Source organism: Typopeltis vanoorti, chromosome 3, assembly GCF_054136105.1.
Source record: "Typopeltis vanoorti isolate ZY-2024b chromosome 3, IOZ_Tvanoo_1.0, whole genome shotgun sequence".
NCBI lineage: Eukaryota > Metazoa > Arthropoda > Arachnida > Uropygi > Thelyphonidae > Typopeltis > Typopeltis vanoorti.
This window is the reverse complement of record NC_143551.1, coordinates 940,252-966,879: the sequence shown is the minus strand read 5'-3', so window position 1 is coordinate 966,879 and position 26,628 is coordinate 940,252. Positions and strand designations below refer to the sequence as shown.

Sequence of the window (26,628 nt, the reverse complement as noted above, 5' to 3'; positions counted from 1 at the left end):
CCTTCAGTGGTTGTTTTTGAAAGTTCATTTTTCACTAGGTTAGACTATGATAAATTTAGTTTATTCCTTTATCCCAGTGAGATAAACAACATTTACTCTCACTGGGATAAAGGAAAATATCTTCAGGACTGAATATAGTGTTGTACCATCTTACCAGGGTAAGTTGTACAACACCGGGATAGGAGTGTTGGTAACTTGCTCCACCTTTGCTATGAGTTGCCTGGTATTGTACTACTTGCCCAGATAAGATAGTACAACACCATATTCAGTCCTGAAGATATTTTCAGGTGGAAACTTTGTTTGCTCTCACTGGGATAAAGGATTAAACTAAATTTATCATGGTTGTTTTTGAAGTTAGTTGTTGTCGCTATATTGTGTATTTTGGTAACCGAGATGATGGGGTCGGAATTGGATGCATAACGGTGGAAGACAAGACGAAGATAACATAAGTTTTCATTATTTTGTTTTATTTTTATTTATATTTAGTATACTTAAATGTTTTCTTTGTAATTGTTTGTAATTTTACTTATGTAGTTATACTAGTGATTTTAAGTTTGGGAAACAGGAAAAAGTCTGCTGGGGCTAAGTTCAGAGAATAGTGTGGATGGGACACAATGGATGTCTGATGTTTTGCCATATTTGCTGGTGCATTTTCATGGTGTAACATCTAAATCTTGTTTTCCCACAATTCAGGCCTCTTTGTGTGCACATCATTTTTTTTTTCTGTTTTTTGTTTTCTGATACTCCTAGAATTCGTGTACAGACATAATAATCTACCTGCATGTTCTTTTGTATACTCTTGTCTGCATAAAATAGTTGGACACTGAATTTGAAATTTTGATCTGAACTTGCAGATTTCTATTCTTCTCAAGTGCCTTATACATGTAGACCTCTTTGCACACATTTGATGGGCCTGAACTGGCCCTGAACTGAACACAAAGTCAAAATTGTTCTCTCCTCGTCAACATTTCAGCTGACAAAGCCATTCCCATCATTAACACATTTATTATTATTATTATTATTATGTAACACATTTAGGGAGTCCAAAGACTCATCGAGGAAGGCCACCAAATCTACAACTCTCTGTCTCCACCAATTCACCAACCTCATCTACCTTCTCCATCTACACCAACGGCATCTACTGCTGTATACTCAATTGGAGGAGCTGTACTGGAGGAAGTAGTGGAGACAAGAGATCTAGGGGGTGATGATTGATAGAAAACTGAAATTCGAGGAGCATATTGCAAAGGTGGTGAAGGTAACCCAGAGGATTGCTGTAATAAGAAGGATGCTGACCTGCGGAGATAAAAGAGTTATCATTCTGATCAGACTACACTTAGACTGTTATTCGCAAATTTGGTCCCCAGAATTTGAAATGATAAATTAACTGTGGAAATGGTACAGAGGCACATAACAAAGATGGTTTCGGGACTGTAGAATGTTAGTTATGAGGATCAGCTGAGGGAATGTGGACTGCAGAGTTTGGTGGATATAAGAAGGAGAGGTGATATGATCTAGACTTTTAAACTGTTGAGAGGCAGTTACAGGGTGGACATTCAGGGGTTCTTTTGCTTGGTGGAACAGCAGGAAGGAGCATTGACAAGGGGGCCATCCCTGGAAGTTACGAAAGGAAGCTGTGAGCATGCGGTTGAGGAGTGGTTTCTTTGCATGAAGAGTGGTTGAACCATGGAATGCATTGCCTGAGCGAGAGAGTGGTGAGAGCAAGAACGGTCAATGAGTTCAAGGAGTGGTATGATAGACTTTGTTTTTCCAAAGAAGGATCTCCCACGATGAGTTTCTTGACTCCATGTATGCCTGAATAATAATAATAATAATATTCTCGAACCAATGGGAACCTGGACAATGAGACCTATTTGTGCCTATGGTCTTACAGAAGGTTCTTCCAAGAAAGAAGTGGAGGAATTTTTTGAGTCATTAGAACAATCAACTGACATAAAGAATATAGACAAAGTGGTCCTTGTTGGTCTTCTGAACAGCAGAGCAGGAAATGAATTCCATCAGTCATATAGGAACATTTTGGGAAAATTTGGAAAAATGAGCAGATGTAATCTGCTCAGGACATGGAGTAGTCATTACTAATACCATGTTTCAACATAACGATGTGCAGAAACTTACATGGAGAGAAGACACAAGAAATAAAGAAAGCCTCATTGACTACATCGTTGTAGTCAGCGATATCTTCATGCTTGTTCAGGATATAAGAGTTTACCACAGGTTTTGAAATTAGAAGTGACCATTACTAAGTACTAAGCAGGATAAAAACTGATATCATTGAAAAGAATAATATGAAAGAAAGTTTAAAAAAGAATTAAAGTTGAGCAGCTTTTGCAAGTAAATTGTAGACTCGACTATATAAATATTATTGAAGGAAAAAATGAAACAAATTGAAAACAAGAACCACCTTCACCACCTTGAAGACTCAGTGGCAGACTCAGTAGAAGATGTTTATTCAGCTAGGGAGGTATATGGTGAAGTTGTCAGCAAGGATAGAAAATTAAGAACACCATGGTGGACACAAGAAGTTAAAGAAGCAGTCCTGGAAAAGAAAGCATACCAAAAGTTCTTAGGAAATAAGTTGGCAGATGCCCTAAAAGAATATACAGAAAAATGTAAGAGAGCTAAGCTATGTGTAAAAGTAGGTAAACAAAAGTCATGGGAAGACTGGTAAGAATATAGAAAATAAATATCAGGAAAGTGACAAAATGTTCTGGAGACCATTGAAGAATCTTAGAAATGGAGGAAAGAATATTGTAAAAGGAATCAAAGATGATAAAATAACATGAAAACTGAAGATAAAAATATCCTAGATGTCTGAAGAATTACTTTGAAAGACTGTTAAATGAACCAAGCAGTGACAGAACAGTCGTAGTGAATTTTCAGGAGGAATGCAAAGAAGAATACTTATCAATACTTGAGGTAGAAAACGCTGTCGAAAACTTGAAATTTAGAAAGGCAGCTGGAGTAGATGATATTTGACCAGAAATGCTTAAGTATGAAGTAGAAAAGTTTTGAAGTGGCTATACTGCATAATTCAGTTGGCCTGGTCAGAATGTCGAATGATTGGAGTAGAGCTCTCATAGTGCCATCTGTAAAAATGGGAATAAAACTGAATGTGAGAATTATTGAGGAATTTCTCTATTAAGTGTTCCAGGTAAGCATACTTAAAAAGAGGTTGAAAAAGATTATGGAAGAGAAACTGGGAGAGGAACAAGCAGGTTTCTGGCCAAATAGAGGTTGTCAAGATCAGATTTTCACTTTAAGATAGTTGAGAAATTGTGGGAATATGATAAGCATCTGTACTGAAGTAGCCTCGTCATAAATGTGCAGTATATCATGTGCAAACTTTGTTTGCTTATATTTGGATAAATGGGTAAACAAGAATGTAATCTCTCAGCAAGTTTAATTTACAGCCAAGTGAAAAAATTTTCCATGTATCATTCATGATTTTTATATGCTATATCGATTTTATTGCTAAATGGACCTCTTCTGCTGTGAGACTAGTCACTGCCTCAATCTTCTTGGATGTCCACAGCTGCTGGGCCACCCGGGTTAAGAAGGCTCTCAAAGCATTCCCTCCATCCATGGAGGATATCCTTCTTGGTTGTTAAAAGTGCACCATCAGAGGCCTTAATTGCCCTTGCTGTGCACAATTTCCTCCCTTGAAGGCGGCGGATGGTTTGCCAGAATACTTTGTTTGCATTTGTATAGGATGAGTCTAATCTTTCTCCAAGGTAGACCAGAAGGATTGCAGTAACCATCGTGGCATCTCTTTGCTCAGCCTGCCTGGGAAAGTGTATGCTAGGTGCTTGGAAAGACGTTGCAGGAGCATAGTTGAGTCAAAGTTCCAGGAAGAACAATGTGTCTTTCATCCTGGTAGAAGCACAACTGACCAAATCTTCACTTTAAGGCAAGTCTTTGAGAAAACTTGGGAATATGCCAAGAATGTCTACACATATTTTGTGGACTTGGAGAAGACATATGACCGGGTTCCTTGGGATAATCTTTGGCAAGTAGTACAGGAGTATGGAGTGGATGGCTAACTGTTAGCTGCCATCAAGTCCCTGTATGAATGCCCAGAGTTTTGTGTCAGGGTGAACACAGCACAAAGTCTGAACCTTTCACAGTCTCCGTTGGCCTCCACCAAGGGTGTGTTCTGTCACCCCTCCTTTATGTAATATTTATGGACTGGATTGATAGGCACAGCCGAGGCAGTGAGTGTGTCAGAATTGGAAGATGTAGCATTGGACATCTGCTTTTTGCAGATGACCTAGTTCTGCTTAGCTCTTCCACAGATGATCTCCAGCAGACCCTGGATAGGTTTGTAGCTGTTTGTGCAGATGCCGGAATGAAGATCAGTGTGGCCAAAACTGAAACATTTGTGGTCTCAAGACAACTGTCCCAATGCACTCTACATGAAAGTGGAGTCCCAATGAGGCAGGTGGAGAAGTTTAAATACCTTGGGTCCATATTCATGAATGATGGAAAATGGGACGTAGAGCTAGATACTCGAATTGGCTTAGCAAGCTCAATATTGCGGGAGCTTGGCCGTTCGGTAGTATTGAAGCAGGAGTTAAGCCAGAAGGCAAAGCTGGCTGTCTTCAATCCAGTCTATGTCCCCATCCTCACCTATGGTCATGAGAGTTGTGTAATGACTGAAAGAATGCGGACATGAATCCAAGTGGCTGGAATGAGGTTCCTTCAAGGGGTTGTGGAGCTGACAAGACTCGACAGAGTCAGAAGCTCTGCAATTCGGGAAACCCTCAGTACTCAACCGCTGCTTTTCTGTGTTGAGAGATCACAGTTACATTGGTATGGGCACCTGGTCAGAACGCCACAAGAGCGGCTCCCTCAGCAGGCCCTCTTTGCCAAGCCAGAGGGTGGGGGACCCTGTGGAAGGCCAAGGACTCACTGGATAGATTATATCCAAAACCTTGGGTGGACACGTTTGGGAATCCCACCAGATCACCTGAGCTTGGTAACAGAGGATCGTGACCACTGGAAGTTTCTCTTGCAGCTGTTGCCCTCACAATCCAATTAGGAAAGGTGGGCCTTGAAGATGAATGTATGCATGTATGTATTTTCAGAAATTTTTGTATAGTGAATAGTCGAATTTTATGTGGTGAATGTGTTGCCAGAGTGATGGTGATGGACTCAATGTTGAACATGTTCTAGCTATGTAGAGAGAGTTTGGTATCCCATGATCAGTCTTGTGACTCCATGGAAGCTTACCACATCGAATATTAAAACATTGTTTTATATTAAATAATAAGTTAATGACAAAATACTGGTATTTTGAAATCATCAAAAGTCTTAATACATTTATTAAATTTATGATTATTATGAAAATTCAATTTTAGATCTATTTTTAAATTAAGTAATTTTTTTTTCAGCTTTATGCAGTTTGATTAAAGTGTTGATTTCAATGGAAGAGCTTAAAATTCCTCCTAACTTGCATTATACTAAGCCAAACTCTGAAATTACTGGATTGATTGACGGTCGGCTAAAAGTAGTGACTGATGTCATACCATGGGGTGGGAAATATGCAGCATTAAATTGTTTTGGTTTTGGTGGGGCAAATGTTCATGTACTTTTAAGGACTAACTCCAAAGAAGCTTGCAATCAATCAGCTTATCAGAAAAATATTCCTCAGCTGGCACTCTACTGTGGAAGAACTGAAGAAAGCATAAACCATTTCTTTGATTACCTAAATAAGCATCATCCAGGAAGAGAATTCTTTTCTCTTCTTCATAATTCATCCTATTTATCGCCATCTATGATGTGTTATAGAGGATTTGCTATTCAGCCTCATGGACAGGACATAACTGCAAAAGGTTCTGGAGTAAGTATAAGCATTACATGTAAGATTATATGTTAGCATTATATGCATGATTATATATTAGCATTATATGCATGAATTGGATCTTTCTATATACATGACAGATAATATAGAAAGATCCATTTTTTACGTTCAGAAATGAGTCTATGATTTTGGCAATTAGTTGATAAGAAATAGTTGATGAAACTCATTGTGATGAGGAAAGTGGAGGAAGTCCAGAGACAAGTGATTAAGTGCTTATCAACTCTTTCTTGTGTTCTAAACTGTTTTTCTTTCTTTCTGTTTAACTTTTTTATGGCCTAGTTCGCTAAGTGGATAGCATTCTATTTCTTCAGCTGATAGGCTGTGGGTTCGAATTTTTCCTTTAGTATAGCTGTTTGTGAATGTTTTTATATAGGGTAAAAAATGAATTTCATCACCCTGAGTGAGACTATTATCCCACAGCAACCTGACTTGACACCTGAAAAAAGGTTTCATGGATCTCTAGAGCAGTGTTTTTGGATAATTATTTATTTATTTTTTAAACTTGGCTGATTCACAGTACTAATGCTTAACTTTGCAACCTCTAATGTCTGGGATTTGGCATTGTGTGGCAACTCAATTATTAAAGATGTGCTGGACAGGAGGATGCACAAGGTATGTTTTCCTCGCAGTAGAATGGGTAGAGTGTTGAGGCATTGGATATGAGAAGGAAGTGACCATAAGAATTGGTAGTTTTAAAAGGTACGAATGACTTCACTGAGAATAAAGAGCATGTCGGATTGAATATCAGGAGGTTGCTTAGACGGATAAAAGAGAATAGTGTGATAAGAACGGTAGTAAGCATGTTGCTAGGTATGATAGTGGGGAGATGAGGTGGAAAGCAAGGATTAAGAATGATATGTTAGCTGAAATGTGTGAGGAGAAAGGACTGCAGTTTATTAATGTGTGGAATGAGTTTGAAGGGTGAAGAACTGTATAAGAGTGATGGACTGCATTTGAGTGGTTTTGGTGTGAGCCGCTTGGAGAGACTGCTGTTGGAAGACAGAGAAGTGAGTATGGAGAATGAAGCTGATCAAGTGGAAAGCGATGTGGAAGAGCGGGAGAGTAAGACAAGAGAGATTGAAGAGGTGGTTATAATGAGAAAGTGAGTGGTATAGAGAATGAGAGAATGGGTGTGCAAGATGGAAACGCGGAGGCTGAGGTGGACAGGGGAACAGCGTGAGAAAGGTGGATGCTCCAAGAGGATATGAATACATATGTAAACAGGAAATGAATGGGATGACCTGGAATCAAGAGGAAACAGTTGAACTTGAAGAGGGTTCTAAAATGAATAAGCAGAAAGGGAAATGGCTCTAGTTGAGCATGGAGAAATCACATCGAATGAGTGGTATTAGTGGAACTGGTTGTAGATACAGGAATGAGTGTTATGTTTGTATACAAATGCTAGAAGTGTAAGAAACAAGGCAGATAAAATGGTTGCATTAATTGAGTCTGTTCATCAAAAACTTGTTTGAATAAGTGAGACATGGTTAGATGAGGACGACATTCTGACAAGAATAGAGATGGAAGGGTATGATGTGTTTCATGAGAGTAGAAAGGGAGGGGGTTTGCTATTGATGATAGAGGAAGAGTTATGTCCATATAAAGTAGAGATGCAAGAGGGAAATAGTCCCAGTGGTTTTAAGGTAGTATGATAGAGGTGAATAGAATGAAATACTATTCACCTCTATCATACAATAGTGTGAGATAGAGTGAATAGAATGAAATACTTGCTTGGATGTTGTTATAGACCTTGTAATGTGAATGATAGTGACTATGAAATGTATAATCAAATTAGCCAAACATATAAGAAAACTGTGATTGTTATGGGTAATTTTAATTATGACAATATAGACTGGGATGATGAGATAGCAACTGGAAGTAAATAAAATTAGTTTCTTGAGTTTTTGAGGGATAACTACCTCAGACAGTATGTAACAGAGGGCACACGAGGATTGAGGGTCTTGGATTTGGTCATCTCATCAGAGGATTTAATTATAAATGCAGTGTCAAATCACCCCCCAATTGGGAGAGTGAGCATGAGTTGATTGCCTGGGTGGTTGCCAGCAGTGTCAGCACCTCTGCGAGAAAAGGGTATATGTGGAACTACAACGAGGGTGATTATTAAGAGCTTAGGAGACAGCTTGCGGGTGTAACATGGAATGAGAAGTTAGTTGGAAAAGAGATCAATGCAGCTTGGGGGATTTTCAAGAACTATCTAATAGAAGCAATGTCTAAATGTATTCCAAGGATCAGAAGGTTAAATAGGGTAGGTGTGAAATGGAATAACGAGATTAAGTATGCGATACAGAGAAAATAGTCATTATGGAGGCAGCATAAGAGAAGTGGTAATAACCGATTCCATGGGATTACAAAGACCAGGAAAGGCGGCTGACTTGGTTGGTAAATGTAGCGAAAGTGAAGTATGAATAGCAGTTAGCTAATGAAGCCAAAAAGAATCCTAAGGAGTTCTTTCGATATGTAGCCACCAAAAAAAATGATTATGGAAGAAAGATGACATTGATTGTGGAAAATAGTATAAAGACAGCTGTTGCAGAATGTGTCGTGGAGATACTCAATGAGCAGTTCATAAAGTTCTTTCAATCTTGTGAATGTGACTTCATGGAGAGATTGAGAGCAGTTGATGATGGGGAGGAGAGACTGACTGTAAGTGAGTAAGAGGTGTATGAGGGGTTGAGAAAACTAGATGTTAAGTACTCAGGGACTTGATAATATATCACCATATATTCTGAAGGAATGTTCCAGGGAGTTGACACCTGCCTTGACATATTTTTTTAATATGAGTCTTGTGCTGAGTCAAGTTCCTAAGGAGTGGACGGAGGGCAAGATTGTGCCACTTCAAACAGCAGGTGATAGAACTCAAGCATCAAATTATTGACCTATCTGTGTGTCAGGTGTTTTGGTTAAGTTTTTGGAGAAGCTTATGAGAACTAGGATCCAGAATCAGGTTGACAACAATGTATTATCTTTGATGGACAGTGTGGATTTGCAAAAGGGAAGTCATGTTATAGTAATCTAATTACTTATTACAATAAGGTGGACAGGGATATACAGTAATATACTTAGTTTTGCAAACACTTTTGATAGATTACCACATGATAAGTTGATAGTCAAACCAGAGCGGATGGCATTGGATATTAGATTAGTGCATTGGATCAGAGACTGGTTATCAGATAGGTATCATCAAGTTGTGTATGGGAGAGCAGTATTCAGGAAAAGGAAAGTCACATGGAGTGCCTCAGGGGTTTCTTTTAGGGCCACTGCTGTTTAACTTGTATATTAATAATATTGGCAAAGATTTGGATGGAGATATTCAGTTGTTTGTAAAATGGAGGTCATGTTTTAGTAATCTACTTACTTATTGCAATTATGTATAGACTAAAGCTTTGAGATGTTGATTTGGAGAAGGATGGAAAAAATCAAATGGACAGTCTGTTAAGGAGGATAAAAAGAAGAAAGGAAACTGGATTGGACATATTCTGAGAAGGAATGGAATCATCAGAGATGCCATCGAAGGCAAAATAGAAGCCCAGAGGAAGAGTAAGGAAAACAATGCTAGATGACATGCTGAATGGAGACAGGTACACAACCTTGAAAGAGAAAATTCGGAATAGAAGAGAGTGGAAGAAAAGTTTTTGCTACTAAGAGAAGAACCTGCTCAATTGCAGAATACTCAAGAAGAAGAAGATTCAGTTGTTTGCAGATGATGCAAAGTTGGAACAAACAATGAAGAGTAGGAGAGATGTTGTGGCCTTACAAGAAGACTTGAATAAATTGAGTGATTGGGAATGGGGATGCAAGTTCAATGTTGCAAAATGTATGGTTTTAAAATTTGGGAAACAATGATAGGTTGCAGAATTTATGCTTATTAAGGATATATTGTCGGAGGTGGAGGAAATAAGAGACCTTGGGATGATAGTGGATAATTATCTGAAATTTAGGGCACACATTGCCAAAATTGTGATGACGATACAAAGACTTATGTGAATGATGCGGAGGACTTTGACCTGTAGAAGTAGGGAGATTATTGTTCCATTATATAAGGCTTTGATTAGGCTACACATGGACTACTGTGCCCAGATTTTGTCACCTGGTTTTCAAAAGGATGAAGAGATGTTGGAAAGGGTCCAGAGGCGACTGACTAAGGTAGTTTCTGACTTCTGGAATGTCGAATATGTGGAAAGATTGAGAAAATGCAATTTACAGAGTCTGCTGAGGAGGAAGAGGGGAGATATGATATAGACCTTCAAATTAGTAAGGGGTTGTTATAGGATCAATGTAGGAGAGGTTCTATAGAAAATAGAAGATCAGAAGAGAACCAGAGGTCTTCCCTGGAAACTGTATGTGAAGTGGGTGTGAGCAGAGGAGTGAGAATCAGGTTTTTTGCGTCAGAGTTGAGAACAATTATTATTATTATTATTATTAAAACAAGACCTCATGGAGTCAAAGACTCATCTAGGAGGTCCTTTTATCTTACACACACATCTCATCATACCGTGTCTTAAACACATTCAACTACTTGCAGACACCACGCTCTCAGGCAGGGCATTCCAATCACTCACAACTCTGCACGAAAAAAACCTGCCTCTCACTCCCTTACTCACACCCTCCTTATACAGTTTCCAGGGATGACCTCTGGTTCTCCCCTGATCTCCCACTATTCTCTGTAGAATTTTCCACCATTGATCCTATAACAACCCCTTACCAACTTGTAGGTCTCTATCATATCTCCCCTCTACCTTCTCTCCACGAGACTCTGCAAATTACATCTTTTCAATCTTTCCTCATACTCAACATTCCAGAGGTCAGAAACTACCTTAGTCATTCACCTTTGGACCCTTGGACTATCTGGGCACAATAGTCCAAATGTGGCCTAATCAAAGCCTTATACATTGGAACAAGTATCTCCCTACTTCTACATGTCAGTGTCCTCCGCATCATTCCCAGAAGTCTTTGTGTTGTCTTCACAATTTTGGCGATGTGTCCCCTAAATTTTAGATCCTTATCCACTATCACCCCCAGATCTCTTATTTCATCTACTTCCAACAATATATTCTCACCAAGCATAAATTCTGCATCCCATCTTTGTTTTCCAAATTTTAAAACCTTACATTTTGCAACATTGAACTCACATCCCCATTTGCTTGCCCAATCACTCAATTTATTCAAGTCTTCTTGCAAGGCCACAACATCTTCACTACTCTTTATGGTTCATCCCAACTTTGCATCATCTGCAAACAACTGAATATCTCCATCCAAATCTTCACCAATATCATTAATATATAAGTTAAATAGTAATGGCCCTAAAACAGACCCCTGAGGCACTCCACTAGTGACTTTCCTTTTCCTGGATATTGCACCCCCATACACAACTTGTTGATACCTATCAGATAGCCAGTCTCCAATCCAATGCACTAATCTAATATCCAACCCCATCTGCTCTAGTTTGACTGTCAACTTATCATGAGGTACTCTACAAAAGCTTTTGCGAAATCCAAGTATATTACTGTGTATCCTTCTCCTCTGTCCAAGGAAGTAGTCACTTTATTGTAATAAGTAATTAGATTACTATAACATGACCTCCCTTTAGCAAATCCATGCTGTCCATCAAAAATTATACCATTGTTGTCAACCCAACTCTGGATCCTAGTTCTCACAAGCTTCTCCAACAACTTAACCATAACACCTGACACACAGATAGGCCTATAGTTTGATGCTTGAGTTCGATCACCTCCTTTATGAAGTGGCACAATCTTGCCCTCCTTCCACTCTTTAGGAACTTGACCAAGTGCAAAACTCGTATTAAAAAAATATGTCAAGGCAGGTGTCAACTCTCTAGCACACTCCTTCAGAATACGTGGTGATATATTATCAAGTCCCACAGCCTTATTTACATCTAGTTTACTCAACTCCCCAAACACCTCTTGCTCACTTACAGTCAGTCTCTCCTCCCCATCATCAACTGCTCTTAATCTCTCCATGAAGTCACATTCACAAGATTGAAAGATCTTTATGAATTGCTCATTAAGTATCTCCACAACACATTCTGCAACAGCTGTCTTTATACCATTTCCTCCAGTCAATGTCATCCTTCCATAATCAATCTTTCTTTTGCTGGCTACATATCGAAAGAACTCCCTAGGATTCTTTGCCATTCAAGTTTGAGTTCAATTGGAATTCAATTGGAATGCCTTGCCTGAGAGTGTGGTGTCTGCAGAGAATTTGAGTGTGCTTAAAGTGCAGTATGATGAGTTGTGTGTATTATAAAAGGACCTCCTAGATGAGTCTTTGACTCCATGGGGTATTGGATAATAATAATAATAATTATTATATTTGTGCCTTCAAAAAATAAAAAATCAAATCATTTCTTTTGAGAAATAGCACAAATGGAATTGGTTTGGTTGTGGTTGAGGTTCTAGAGAGGGTGATCTCTCCAGTACTTTAACCACAACTGCAGATAGGCTGATGGTCTATAATTGGAAACCTCTACCATAACAATATTCACTTATAATGGCTATCTTTCCTATTTTCTTATCCTTTAGAACCTTACCTATTGCAAAACTTTGACTAAATATCCAAGTTGAGAAAGAAATTTGATAATTGCATAAAAAAGATTCTTTGGTAAACCATCTAAATCCACAGCCTTATCCATTTCCTACATCTGGTTCATTCACTCAATTCATATAGTATTCACTTTTAACATTACCTCTAACCATTTCTCTCTCTCTCCCTCTCTCAAATTTCTTAATTTGCTTAATTTAATCTTAATAATGCTGAATTATACAATGATTGCAGCTTAAACTTGTATATTGACATCAGCAAAATGCCAATAAATGCAATAATAATAATAATATTTTTTTAAAAAAATTTTATAGCACAATATGCCTGAAAAAAGACCAGTCTGGTATGTATTTACTGGAATGGGCTCACAGTGGCCTGCAATGGCCCGTGATTTGATGAAGCTAGAAGTTTTTAGCAACTCAATTAACCATTCTGCTGAAGTTTTAAAACCATATAGTGTTGATCTGAGAAAAATTCTCCTAGAAGAGGATGAACTAGCTATCAAGAAAGAAAGAAGTGTAATACCTTCTTTTGTTTCCATTGCAGCTGTTCAGGTATATTTATTACTTATGTATATTTAGTGAACTTTATATGGAAATCATTATATAATAATATATGATTATTCTGTTAGTCTATCTTTTAATGTATGTATGCATCTGTAAAATTTTTAATTAGGTGTTATTATTATTATTATTATTTTCATTCAGGACATTCAAGGAATTTCAAGATTATCTTGGGAGGCCTATCCAAAACAACACAAAGTCTATCATACCAGTCCTTGAACTCATTCATCATTCATTATTATTATTATTATTCAGGCCTCCATGGAGTCAAAACACTCATCATGGGAGGTCCTTTCTAAGAAACACAAGTCTATCAAGACTCATTGAGGGAGGTCCCTCCTAGGAAACACAAAGTCTATCATACTACTCCTTAAATGCATTGATCGTTCTCATGCTCTCACCAATCTATCAGGCACTGCATTCCACAGTTCAAACATCCTCCACACAAAGAAACCACTCCTCACCCTCTTGCTCACAGTTTCCTTTCGTAGCTTCCAGGGATGGCCTCTTGTCATCACTCTTTCCTGCTGTTCAACCAAGTGAAAGAACTCCCCAGTGTCAGCCCTGCAACCACCTCTCAACAGTTTAAAAGTCTCAATCATATCACCTCTCCTTCTTCTATCCACCAAACTCTGCTGTCCACATTCCCTCAGCCGATCCTCATAACTATCCTTGTACAGTCCTGAAACCATCTTTGTCATCCATCTTTGTATCCTTTCCACAGTTGATTTATCCCCTTCAAATCCTGGGGACCAAATCTGAGAGTTCTCAGATTTGGTCCCCAGGTGTGGTCTGATCAGAGACTTATACAATGGAATGATAACCCTCTTATCTCTGTAGGTCAGTGTCCTTCTCATAATTGCAGCAATCCTCTGTGTTACCTTCACCACCTTTGCAATATGTCCTCTAAACCACGTTTCTGTCAATCATCAACCAGATCTCTTGTCTCCCCTAATTCCAAGTGTGGAATTGTGTCAAATATTTGTCAAATTGTGTCAAATATTTTAGTATTAACAGAGGTATCCACAAAGAAGCAACCAGTTATGAAATGCCAAACTTTCAACAACACAAACAGTGTAGACAATGCCAGATCAAGGGGTGGGCTGACTGGGCACCCACCTGGGATGCCAAACTGGCAGAATCGATTAATGTTTTCTTCAGAGTTTGCCACTGAATCTCCAAGTTTTGATTCCTGTTCTCAAACTCTTTCATTTTTTCTTCAATAATCTTTGTGTGTTTTAGTCTACAGTTCACATCTGAGAGCTGCTCAACTTTTATTCACTTTAAAACTTTCTTACATGTTATTCTTTTCAATATGAAACTCAGTTTTATCCTGCTCAAGACTAAATAGTGATCACTTCCAATTTCAAATCCTCTGTACACTCTGGTGTACAGAGGATTTGCTGAAGCCCTACTTCATCAACCAAACCATAATCGCAATGACTACCTTACCATCCCTAATGATTTGGAAATTTTCATTCTCAACTGATCCGATAAGTTCTGTCATAAATAGTTTATTTTAGTTATCATTTTCAGCCCTACAGTTAGCATATCCACTCTCTAGCCAAAAGGCTGCGGGTTCGAATCCTGCCATGAGCATGGATGTTTGTGATTGTCTGTGAAAAATACTACAAGTAGTAGTAGTAGTGGTGGGTGGTAGATGGCATTGGTGGATTGAGTAGTAAGACAGAGAGCTGTGGAGTAGGTGACCTCCCTCGATGAGTCTTTGGACTCCCTAGAGGTGTCAGTAATAATAATCATAAAATTTAATAAATTATATGACTGCACACATAGAGGGATTATTATTTAATGCAGGCTCTCTATTGTTATTTTGTTCAAATTCCTTACTTTTGTTTTTTACTGACACTCATGTTGTCTGACAGTATGTAAGAGGAAATAATTATACAATAGATAATTTTATGCTGTGGTACATGTGTGATTGTAGAATTATGGAAACTCCTCAGGTCTCTTATACAAGAAACTCATTCCTGAATTTTGCCTTCGATCAACTTCTCTCATTCTCTTTCTCTCTCTCTGTCTCTCTCTCTCTGTTTTATTTTTTATTTATTATTATTATTATTATTATTATTATTATTATTTTTAAGTAGCTCCCACCCATGAAATTTTTATTTGTAAGCTTATACATTCCTACCATTGGTGGACTAAGCTGAAATAGCCACATTTACATCAAGATTCTACAATATTTTAAATGCCTCAATTTCATCACATTTCTATTCTCTCTTGAGTTCCTCTCATATCTGTCACTGCAAAATCTTCATCTGGACAATACAATGATAATAATTTGTTATATGACAAGAATTTCATATATTAAACATGATGGAGTTTCTTTAAAAAAACTATTTGTAAATATTTTTAAACTATTTGTAAATATACAAATGTTTCAATATTTTTCCAATGATATTTTTATTTCAGGTTGCTCTTGTAGATGTGCTAAAAGAACTCGGCATTACCCCAGATGGTATGGTTGGACACTCTGTTGGGGAATTAGGTTGTGCATATGCCGATGATTGTCTGACAGCAGAGCAGATGGTTCTTTCTGCTTACTGGAGAGGAAAAGCTGTTGAAGAAGCCAATCTAATAATGGGAGCAATGGCTGCAGTTGGTATGTACTTCGGTGATAGCAGAAATGCATTAATTAAAGACTTATTTTTATTTTTTAGGGAAATCACCTATTCATCTTAATTTTTAGCTAAGCATTGATTGGGAAAGAATGTTTTTTTATTTTTTATTTTATTTTGTTTACCACAAGTGGGATTATTGGGGTTATGTTGTTGAAAGTTTATTTTCCACTTGGTTAGAGTATAATAAATTTAGTTTAATCCTTTATCCAAGTGTGAGCAAACAAAGTTTGCGCCTGAAAGTATCTTCAGGACTGGGTTAAGGTGGTACACACCAGGGCAACTCGTTGCAAAGGTGGAGCAAGCTACCAACACTCCTATCCTAGTATCTCCTATAATGCAAAACACATCTCCTTGCGGATATGTCTATTGTTATGCATTAAGGGAAGGGCCACTACCCAGACCGGTTTCGACCTTTATTGAGGTCTCTTCAGTGGGAGCCAGGCCCAAGTCGAGATATCAGGCAGAAGCATTTGCAGGTGCAAATGCTTCTGCCTGATATCTCGACTTGGGCCTGGCTCCCACTGAAGAGACCTCAATAAAGGTCGAAACCGGTCTGGGTAGTGGCCCTTCCCTTAATGCATAACAATAGACATATCCGCAAGGAGATGTGTTTTGCATTATAGGAGATACTAGGATAGGAGTGTTGGTAGCTTGCTCCACCTTTGCAACGAGTTGCCCTGGTGTGTACCACCTTAACCCAGTCCTGAAGATACTTTCAGGCGCAAACTTTGTTTGCTCACACTTGGATAAAGGATTAAACTAAATTTATTATATTATGGGGTTATGTTGTATTAGATAAGTTGGTGAGGACGAGAGTTCAGTAGTGGGTTCATAATAGCAGTATTCATTATAATAGTCAGTATGGATTTGTTAGGAGGAGGTTTATCTATGTTTTACAACAAGGTGACAAATTCATTTGATAATGGATATTCATATACGGTAGTGAACTTTGGTTTTTCAAAGGCCTTTGATAGACTGCCACATGAAAAACTGGTAGCTAAATTGAAACAGATCAGATTAGATAACAGACTAGTAAGGTAGTATAGATAGCTGATTGGCTTTCAGGCAGAACATCACTATTGGAGTGCCAGAAGGATCTGTTTTATTTTGGAACCATTATTGTTTAACTTGTACATTAATGACACTGGGACCAGTTTAGCTGGAGGTGTTCAATTGTTTGCTGATGATTAAAAGTTAAGAAGAGATATGAGAATTACAGTGGATTGTTGCCTTGCAGGAGGATCTGAACAGACTGAATTAACCATAGAATTCTGCAGCGCAGTTTAATGTTGCAAAGAGTGTCTTGAAATTTGGGACAACGTTGGGATTCAAGATATAGAATTAATGCAGCCATTTTGAATGAGGTGGAGCAGATGGGACATCTGGGGGTAATGGTGGAACAAGACTTGAAGTTTATGGGTCGCATTGCAAAAATAATAAGACCATCTCATTGGATTATTACAAAGTAGAGATGCAAGACGGAAATAGTGCCAGTGGTTTTGAGGCAGTATGGTGCGAGAAAAAGGTGAATGGAATCAAATACTTGGTGGGATGTTGTTATAGACCACGTAATGTGGATGGTGATAGTGAAATGTATAGTCAAATTAGCCAAACAAATAAGAAATGGATGATCATTATGGGTGATTTTAATTATTGCAATATAGACTGGAATGATGAGATAGCAACTGGAAGTAAAGAAAATGAGTTTCTTGAGTTTTTGAGGGATAACTACCTCAAACAGTATGAAACAGAGGGCACACGAGGATTAAGGGTCTTGGATTTTGTCACCTCATCAGAGGATGTAATTATAAATGAGGTGTCAAATCATCCACCAATTGGTGAGAATGACCATGAGGTGATTACCTGGGTGGTTGCCAGCAGTGCGAAGACCCCTGTGAGAAAAGGGTATATGTGGAACAACAAGGGGGAGTCATTATGAAGAGCTCAGGAGAGAGCTTGCGGGTGTAGCATGGAATGAGGAGTTAGCTGGAAAAGAGATCAATGCAGCTTGGGGGATTTTCAAAAACTATCTAGTAGATGCAATGTCTAAATGTATTCCCAGGGTGAGAAGGTTAAATAAGGTAGGTGTGAAATGGATGAATAAAGAGATTAAGCATGCGATACAGAGAAAAAAGGACATTGTGGAGGCAGCATAAGAGAAGTGGATATAACCAATTTCATGAGGTCTACAAAGACCAGGCAAGGAGGGTGACTTGGTTGGTGAGAGTAGCTAAAGAGAGGTATGAACAGCAGTTAGCTAATGAAGCCAAAAGGAATCCTAGGTAGTTCTTTCGATGTAGCCAGCAAAAGAAAGAATGATTATGGAAGGAGAAAATGGTATAAAGACAGCTGTTGCAGAATGTGTGGTGAAGATTCTTGATGAGCAGTTCATAAAGATCTTTCAATCTTGTGAATGTGACTTCATGGAGATTGAGAGCAGTTGATGATGGGGAGGAGAGATTGACTGTAAGTGAGCAAGAGATGTTTGGGGAGTTGAGTTAACTAGATGTAAATAAGGCTGTGAGACTTGATAAATTATCACCGCATATTCTGAAGGAATGTGCCAGGGAGTTGACATCTGCATTGACATATTATTTTTTTAATAAGAGTCTTGCACTTGGTCAAGTTCCTAAAGAGTGGAAGGAGGGCAAGATTGTGCCACTTCATAAAGGAGGTGATCGAACTCAAGCATCAAACTATAGCCCTATCTGTGTGTCAGGTGTTGTGGTTGAATTGTTGGAGAAGCTTGTGAGAACTGGAATCCAGAGTTGGGTTGACAACAATGGTATTATCTTTGATGAACAACATGGATTTGCTAAAGGGAGGTCATGTTTTAGTAATCTACTTACTTATTACAATAAAATGACTGCTTCCTTGGACAGAGGAGAAGGATACACAGTAATATACTTGGATTTCGCAAAGGCTTTTGATAGAGTATCTCATGATAAGTTGACAGTCAAACTAGAGCAGATAGGGTTGGATATTATATTAGTGCATTGGATTAGAGACTGGCTATCTGATAGGTAACAACAAGTTGTGCATGGGGGAGCGATATCCATGAAAAGAAAAGTGACTAGTGGAATGCCTCTTTTAGGGCCATTACTGTTTCTCTTGTATATTAATGATATAGGTGAAGATTTGGATGGAGATATTCAGTTGTTTGCAGATGATGCAAAGTTTGGACGAACCATTAAGAATAGAGATGTTGTGGCCTTGCAAGAAGACTTGAATAAATTGAGTGATTGGGCACGGAAATGTAGATGTGATTTTAATGTTAAAAAATGTAAGGTTTTAAAATTTGGAAAACAAAGATGGGATGCAGAATTTAACCTTGGTGAGAATATATTGTTGGAAGTAGAGGAAATAAGAGATCTGGGGGTGGTAGTGGATAAGGATCTAAAATTTAGGGGACACATCGCCAAATTTGTGAATACAACACAAAGGTTTCTGGGAATGATGCAGAGGACACTGACGTGTAGAAGTAGGGAAATTCTTGTTCCGTTGTATAAGGCTTTGATTAGGCTACTACACATGGACTGTTGTGCCCAGATTTGGCCACCGGGTTTTCAGAAGGATGAAGAGATGTTGGAAAGGGTCCAAAGGCGACTGACTAAGGTAGTTTCTGACCTCTGGAATGTCGAGTATGAGGAAAGATTGAGAAGATGTAATTTGCAGAGTCTGGTGGACAGGAGAGATATGATAGAATCCTACAAGTTGGTTAGGGGTTGTTATAGGATCAATGGTGGAGAAATTCTATAGAGAATAGTGGGAGAACCAGAGGTCATCCTTGGAAACTGTATAAAGAGGGTGTTAATAGGGGAGTGAGAGGCAGGTTTTTTTCGTGCAGAGTTGTGAATGATTGGAATGCCTTGCCAGATAGTGTGGTGTCTGCGAGGAGTTTGAGTTTGCTTAAGACACGGTATGATGAAATGTGTGATAAACGGACCTCCCAGATGAGTCTTTGACTTCATGAGTTCTTGGTGTAATAATAATAATAAGAATAATTATGGCAATAATAATAATAATTATGGACATTGACACAAAGAATCAAAGTGGTAATGGTTTCCTTGTATATGGATTTCATCAGGTCACATATAGAGTACTGTGTGCAGATTTGTGCACAGTATTCTATATCTGACTTATATGTTTTCTATATTCTATATCTGACTTATATGTTTTCAGGTGAATGAGAATGTATTAGAGCAGATAAAAAGAAGGTTTACTAAGTTAATAAACCTCCTCCTCCTCCAGTGAGTGACAGAATTATTTCTCTCACAGTGAGTGGACATCCAATGAAAATGACCATCGTTCAGGTTTATGCACCTACTACAGGGGCATCAGAAAGACATTGAATAATTTTATGGCAGGTTACAAGAAGACACGGTTGATGCAGCACCAAAGCGAGATTGATGGCTACTTACTGGAGACTGGAATGCAAAAGTGGGAGAGACTGAGGAACAAGGAATAACAGGTCGTTTTGATTTAGGTGTTTGTAACACTGCAGGGAAGAGACTAGTTGAGTTTTGTGCAGAGAATTCTCTGTTTGTTGCTAACCCCTGCTTTAAAAGCACAAAAGAAGATTGTACACATGGGTATTACCTGATCGACAACACAGAAATCAAACTGATTATATACTTGGACAAAGAAGATGGAGAAGTTCAATTCAGTCTGTCAAGACTTTTCCAGGTGTAGACTGTGGAACAGACCATGAGTTATTAGTGGCTGCGATACATGTGAAACTATGGAAACTGAAAACATCACAAATGTCTGTCAGATATGATCTTGGAAACATACCAGCTGAATATAATATTAGCATATAGAACAGTTTCAACACACTCAATTTGTTTGAAAGAGAACCAAATGAACTATGGGAAGAGATTAAAGATATAATTAAAACAGAAGCAAAGAAGAATATTTCAACAGTTTGTAAGAAGAAGTCCAAATGGCTGTCAGAAGATGCTCATCAAAATGGCTGTCATCAAAACTGCTCAGGAAAGGAGGAAAATGAAGGCCACTGGAAATTTGCAGGAAGAATTTCATTTGAATGCAGAGTTTCGACGACAAGCCAGAAGAGACAAGGAAAAATATTTTAATTTTTCCTTGTCTATTCCAAGGAAAAATGCCAACAAATGCCAACAAATAGAATGCCAAAACAAGAGATATTTTCAAAAAGATCAGAGAACTAACAGGGAAGTTTAGTACCAAGGTAACAAATATTGAAAAGTAAAAACAAAAGATTATTATTATTATTATTATTATTATTATTATTCAGGCCTCCAAGGAGTCAAAAGACTCTTTGAGGGAGGTCCTTCCTAAGACATAGTCTGTCAAGACTCATCGAGGGGAGGTCCCCCCCCTGAGAAACACAAAGTCTATCATACCACTCTTTAAACTCACTGACCGTTCTCGCTCCCACCACTCCATCAGGCAATGCATTCCACGGCTCAACCACCCTCCACACAAAGAAACCACTCCTTACCCTCTTGCTCACAGTTTCCTTTCGTAACTTCCAGGGATGGCCTCTTGTCATCACTCCTTCCCGCTGTTCAACCAAGCGAAAGAACTCCCCAGTGTCAACCCTGTAACCACCTCTCAACAGTTTAAAAGTCTCAATCATATCACCTCTCATTCTATCCACCAAACTCTGCAGTCCACATTCTCTCAGCCGATCCTCATAACTATCAGATATCTTATATATCTTAATCTTTGATATCTTAAGACATCAAAGAAAGATGTAAAGAGTATACAGAAGTAATTTTCTCAGTAATTTTGGAGTCCTTTACAGAAAGGACTCCAAAATTACTGAGAAATTTGAAGAGCAAAATTATGCACAGGAACCAGTACCAGTAGAGAGTGAAGTGAGGTGGGCACTGCAACAGATATCCTGTAAGAAAGCACCCGGAGGAGATGGAATACCCATTGAGTGCTCAAAGCCCTGGGAGAAAAGGCAGTTAAAATTTTAACAACTCTATGTCAGCAAATTTGGATCACAACTACATGGCTTAGAGAATGGAAAAAATCAGTTTATATACCTTTATTGAAGAAAGGCAATGCAAGAGAGTGCGAAAATTACAGAACTATAGCATTGATTTATCATGCAAGTAAAATCTTACTTAACATCATTCAGAAAAGACTGGAACCATTCATGAAGAGAGAAATGCCAGATGAACAAGCAGGATTTCGAAAAGGCAGAGGAACAAGAGATCAAATTGTCAATGTGAGATGGATAATAGAAAGAGCACAGGATTATCACAAGAATGTCTACCTTTGTTTCCTTGATTATAGCAAGGCTTTTAACTCTGTAGATCATGTGAAACTGTGGAATATGTTAAGAACAATGGGAGTCCCAGAGCATTTCATTATCCTTCTGAGGAATCTTTATTATGAACAAGAAGCTACTGTCCGAACAGATATTGGAGAAACTGAGTATTTCACAATAGGTAAAGGGGCGCGACAAGGATGTGTTTTATCTCCATACCTGTTTAACTTGTACGGCGAATACATTTTAAGAATCGCAGGGCTGGAGGAGTCTTCAGTTGGAATTAAAATTGGTGGAAAGTATATTTGTAATTTGAGGTATGCAGATTATTGATACCACCTTGCTAGCAGAATGCAAAGAAGATTTGAAGGAACTTATTATGAAAGTTAAAGAAGAAAGTGCTAAATATGGTCTTAAACTTAACCTCAAAAATACAAAAGTTATGGCAACATGTGAACTTAATGATTATGAAGTAGATGGGGAGGAAATGGAAGCAGTTAACAATTTTGTGTTCCTAGGATCCCGAATTGATAAAGATGGTTATTGTACCGAAGAAGTTAAAATATTATTAGATTATTAACACAAATTAAATTTGCAATGACAAATTTAAGCAAGATCTTTATAGATAAATTTATTAGCCTCACAACAAAGATCAGAATCGTGAAAGCGATGGTATTCCCTGTGGTGCTGTATGGATGTGAAAGTTGGACTCTGAGAAAGAGTGAAAGGAGGAAGATAGATGCATTTGAATTACGGGTTTGGAGACGCTTACTAAGAATATCATGGACTGCAAAGCAAACCAATAAATCAGTGATAGACAGAATAAAGCCAGATTGCTCCCTTGAAGTTATGATCATCAAGCAAAAATTGTCATACTTTGGACATAGTATGCGAGCAAATGACAGTCTGGAGAAGATGATGATACTTGCTAAAGTTGATGGAAGCAGGAGAAGAGGAAGACCAAGAATTAGATGGGTGGATGGAGTCAAAGAAGCAACTGGAGTGCGCTTAGAGGTTCTGAAAGACATGGTCAGGGACAGTTCGGAATGGAAAGAGTGTATGTTCGTGCAGTCACCAGGAGTCGGAAATGATTCGATGGATCATAACACACATTATGGAATGTCAGATATGAGGAGTGATTGAGAGGAATGCATTGCAGAGCATTGTGAATAGAAGAAGAAGAAGAAGAAGAAGAGGAGATATGATTAAGACATATAAATGGGTGAGGGTTTGTTGCCAGATTAATGTGGAGGAGATATTTTATGGAGTAGAGGGAGGCAAAGATATAACCAGTGCTTTTTTTCTGGAATAAAGGTGCCGGTACTCACCATGAAGATGTTATTACAGCAACTTCCACACTTTTAACAAGTCCTCCGATATATCCTCGTCATCTCTAGATCGCTTCTTGCTTTTGGTATCAACTGCATAATGATGACCTTGGAGCAGCCATCAGTCCACATACTTGCTAGGGTTGAACTGAGTGAGAGGAGGTCCTACTATCCTGATGAACATCAGTGCAGAAGTTGTCTGTACAAGCAGAGATGACCTAGATGAAATTACTATAAGATTCATCTGAGAGAAACCCCTTTCACATTCACTAGAAGATATTGGAATTGTGCCCAAAGTGTGCTTTAGAGGAAGTAGCATGTCCAGGACTTTTATTTTCTTCAAGATATTCATGGAAACCACAAACTGCTTCTCTTTCATTAGAGGTTCATTAGTGAAATTTGCACTAACTTTTTAATTTCAGCTTCACCAAATGTCAGATGCTTCCCAGGATTTTCTGGCCAATACTTGGAATCTAAAATCTTAGCACATTCAGGCAAATCAGCATCATATCCTTCAAGTAGATGCTTTATAACAGCTTCTTTCAGACTTTTATTGAAAGCAGACGAACTTCTTGCATGACTGTGTCTTTCATTTTTGTGGAGCTCGATCCCTTTGAACCTCATCTTCTTCTGACTTTGAAGAGAAATACTGTAGTACAGATCAGGATTCTCAATTCTTTCTTCAAAAAGTTGAACTGTATTCTTTATCCTCCTGTCTGCTTTGTACAAGTCAGTATTTCTCTCTTGTAAGTTTAGGCTTAATTCACTAAGTTCTTGGAGAGCATCACACATAAGGCCCAAATCAAGAACAAACTCGCATGACGTTATTTTTTTTAAAAGGCCCACATAAAGAAAGCAATCTTCTCTTCTTCTGCTGTTTTCTTTTGCCTCCAGAAAGTGATGGATGAGGGCTTCAAAATCTTGACACACTGCAGAAACAGTGCGAAAGCTAGTGCAACCCAGCGAGTGCTTAAAATTCTTCCAAGTCGAAGTTCTAGAGTTGCTGCACATTGCTGTAGTTCCCTAGCATTCTTAGGTGAGGCATGATAAGTCACATAAAGTTTGTCCATGAAACTCTTAAAGCGATTCACTCCTGCCACATTGTTCACTGTGTCACTAACAGACAATTCAAGGCGATGGCTAGCACAATGCCAGAAAATAACACTAGGAAACTTCTCTTGCATTAGACTCATTACACCATTACGCACACCAAACAGTAAATACTCCTTTAAATAATGTTCAGATAATCTTAAACACTCAAGATGACTAATTAAAGGAAAACTTTAACTCACGGAAACTAGACTTATTAAGGTGGGAGGAAGTAGATATGCAGACTTTAGGGAGGCAGTTGAGTGTATGAATGAGTATAATATGCCCAAGCGAATACGAAGGACAACAAATCAGAATGGGATAGTTAGTATAAGGCATCAAAGTAGGGATGGGACTAACGGGCTTCTGCAATTCATGTACACTATTGCCAGGAGTATTAGGAACAAGATGGAGGAGTTTTTGGCCTTGGTTGGCACTTCCAGGCCACAGGTTGTTGGTATTAGTGAAACATGGCTGACAGAAGATGACAAAGCTAGGGGGATTGAATGTGACAGGTATAGTGTGTTCAGGAGTGACAGGGAGAATAAAAAGGAGGGGGGGGGGAGGAGTGTTATTTATGATAGCTGATGAGTTTCAGCCGAGGCTATTTTGTGTGAGATAGAGGCTACCAGAACAAAATATACAATTGGGTGCTGCTATAGACCAGGTGATGGAACAGATGTTGGGGATAGTATGCATAGGCATATAGAAGAAATGAGTGGAAGAAGGGTAATTATTATGGGGGATTTCAATTATGGTAACATTTACTGGAAGGAGGAGAGGACACATGGGAGGAAGGAATTGGATTTTATGCGGTTATTAAGGGACAACTATCTGCGACAGCATGTAATGGAAAATACTAGGGGGGCAGAGAGAGCTTGACCTAGTAATCGCATCTGAGAATGTAGCTGTAACGAACATGACAATATTGCCACCAATTGGTGAGAGTGATCATAAGGTCATAACTGGGGAGGTGGCTAAAGGAGTGGAATTTACAATTAAGACAGGGTACATGTGGAATTACCAGGCTGGTAAGTATGACAAGCTTGAGAGTGTGCTTGGCTCAATGCCATGGCATGTAAAACTGCAAGGGTTGGATGTTGATAGTGCATAGGAAGTGGTTAAGAAGTGTTTGCAGGGGATAATGGTTGACTGTATACCAAGAGTCCGAATAATAAATCAAGTAGGGGTTAAATGGATGATTAACACAATTATGCTTGAGCTGCAAAAAAAGAAACAACTTTGGAGGGAATTTAAGGAGAAAGGTGACCAGCAGGTGCAGGAACAGTATAAAGCTCAGGCCAGAAAGGTAAAAAGGGTGGTAAGAAAAGCAAAAGCAGATTATGAAAGAATATTGGCCATGCAGGCCAAAGAGAATCCCAAACAGTTTTTTCAATATGTTGCAAGTAAAAGGAATAATGTTCATGGCAGAATGATTTTAAAAAATGCTGAGGGTAGAGAGGAAACCGAATCAGTCGATATAGTGGAATTATTGAGCAAGTACTTTGCAAGGGTATATCATCGAGGTGGTGACATTGCAGGAATGGAAGAACCAACAGCTTATACTGGAATTGTGATGAATGACTTAGAGGTAAATAGTCTATTACAGAACTGCAATGTCAATACATCTGTGGGATTGGATGGTATACCAGCTCGTGTTGTACGTGAAGCGCCTAAAGAATTGTCAGTGGCCTTGACCATTTTGTTTAATTTGAGCCTTGGGTCTGGGTCAATCCCAAAGGTGTGGAAAGAGAGGAAAAAAGTTCCGCTGCATAAAGGTGGTTCCAAGGCTGCTACTGTTGAAGATTACTGGTCAATCAGCATAACAGGAATCGTTATCAAGACCTTGATAACGATTCCTGTTATCAAGACATTGACTATTTTCTCCAAGGTCTTCGAGAAAATAGTCAAGAGGAAAATACAAGATTGGATTGATGAAAATGGAATACTGTATTGAGGACAGCATGGTTTTGTGAAGGGTAGGTCATGCCGCAGTAACTTGCTCACGTATTATAACACAGTGATGGCTGAACTGGATAAGGGTAATGGGTTTACAGCGATTCTACTGGACCTTGCTAAGGCCTTTGACAGAATACCACATGGAATTCTAAACAGTAAATTGCAGCATATGGGAATGGATATAGGGTTGGTGAGATGGATAGGAGGGTGGTTGACGGAGAGATATCAGAGAGTGATTTATACAGGACTAGAGTCCAAAAGATGGCCTGTGACTAGTGGTGTGCCTCAAGGATCTGTTCTTGGACCACTGCTGTTTAATTTGTTCATT

At 38.6% G+C, this 26,628-nt stretch overlaps 1 protein-coding gene across 1 annotated transcript in view; it reads left to right on the top strand.

Annotated features, from left to right (window-relative positions):
* FASN1 (Fatty acid synthase 1) overlaps positions 1 to 26,628 on the top strand; it is a 666,286-nt gene that overhangs the window by 178,976 nt on the left and 460,682 nt on the right. The window contains exons 8-10 of the mRNA XM_090415364.1: positions 5,412 to 5,860; positions 12,775 to 13,014; positions 15,457 to 15,646. Of these exons, the coding sequence (XP_090271490.1) occupies positions 5,412 to 5,860; positions 12,775 to 13,014; positions 15,457 to 15,646 (879 nt within the window). The remainder of the gene's footprint in view (positions 1 to 5,411; positions 5,861 to 12,774; positions 13,015 to 15,456; positions 15,647 to 26,628) is intronic.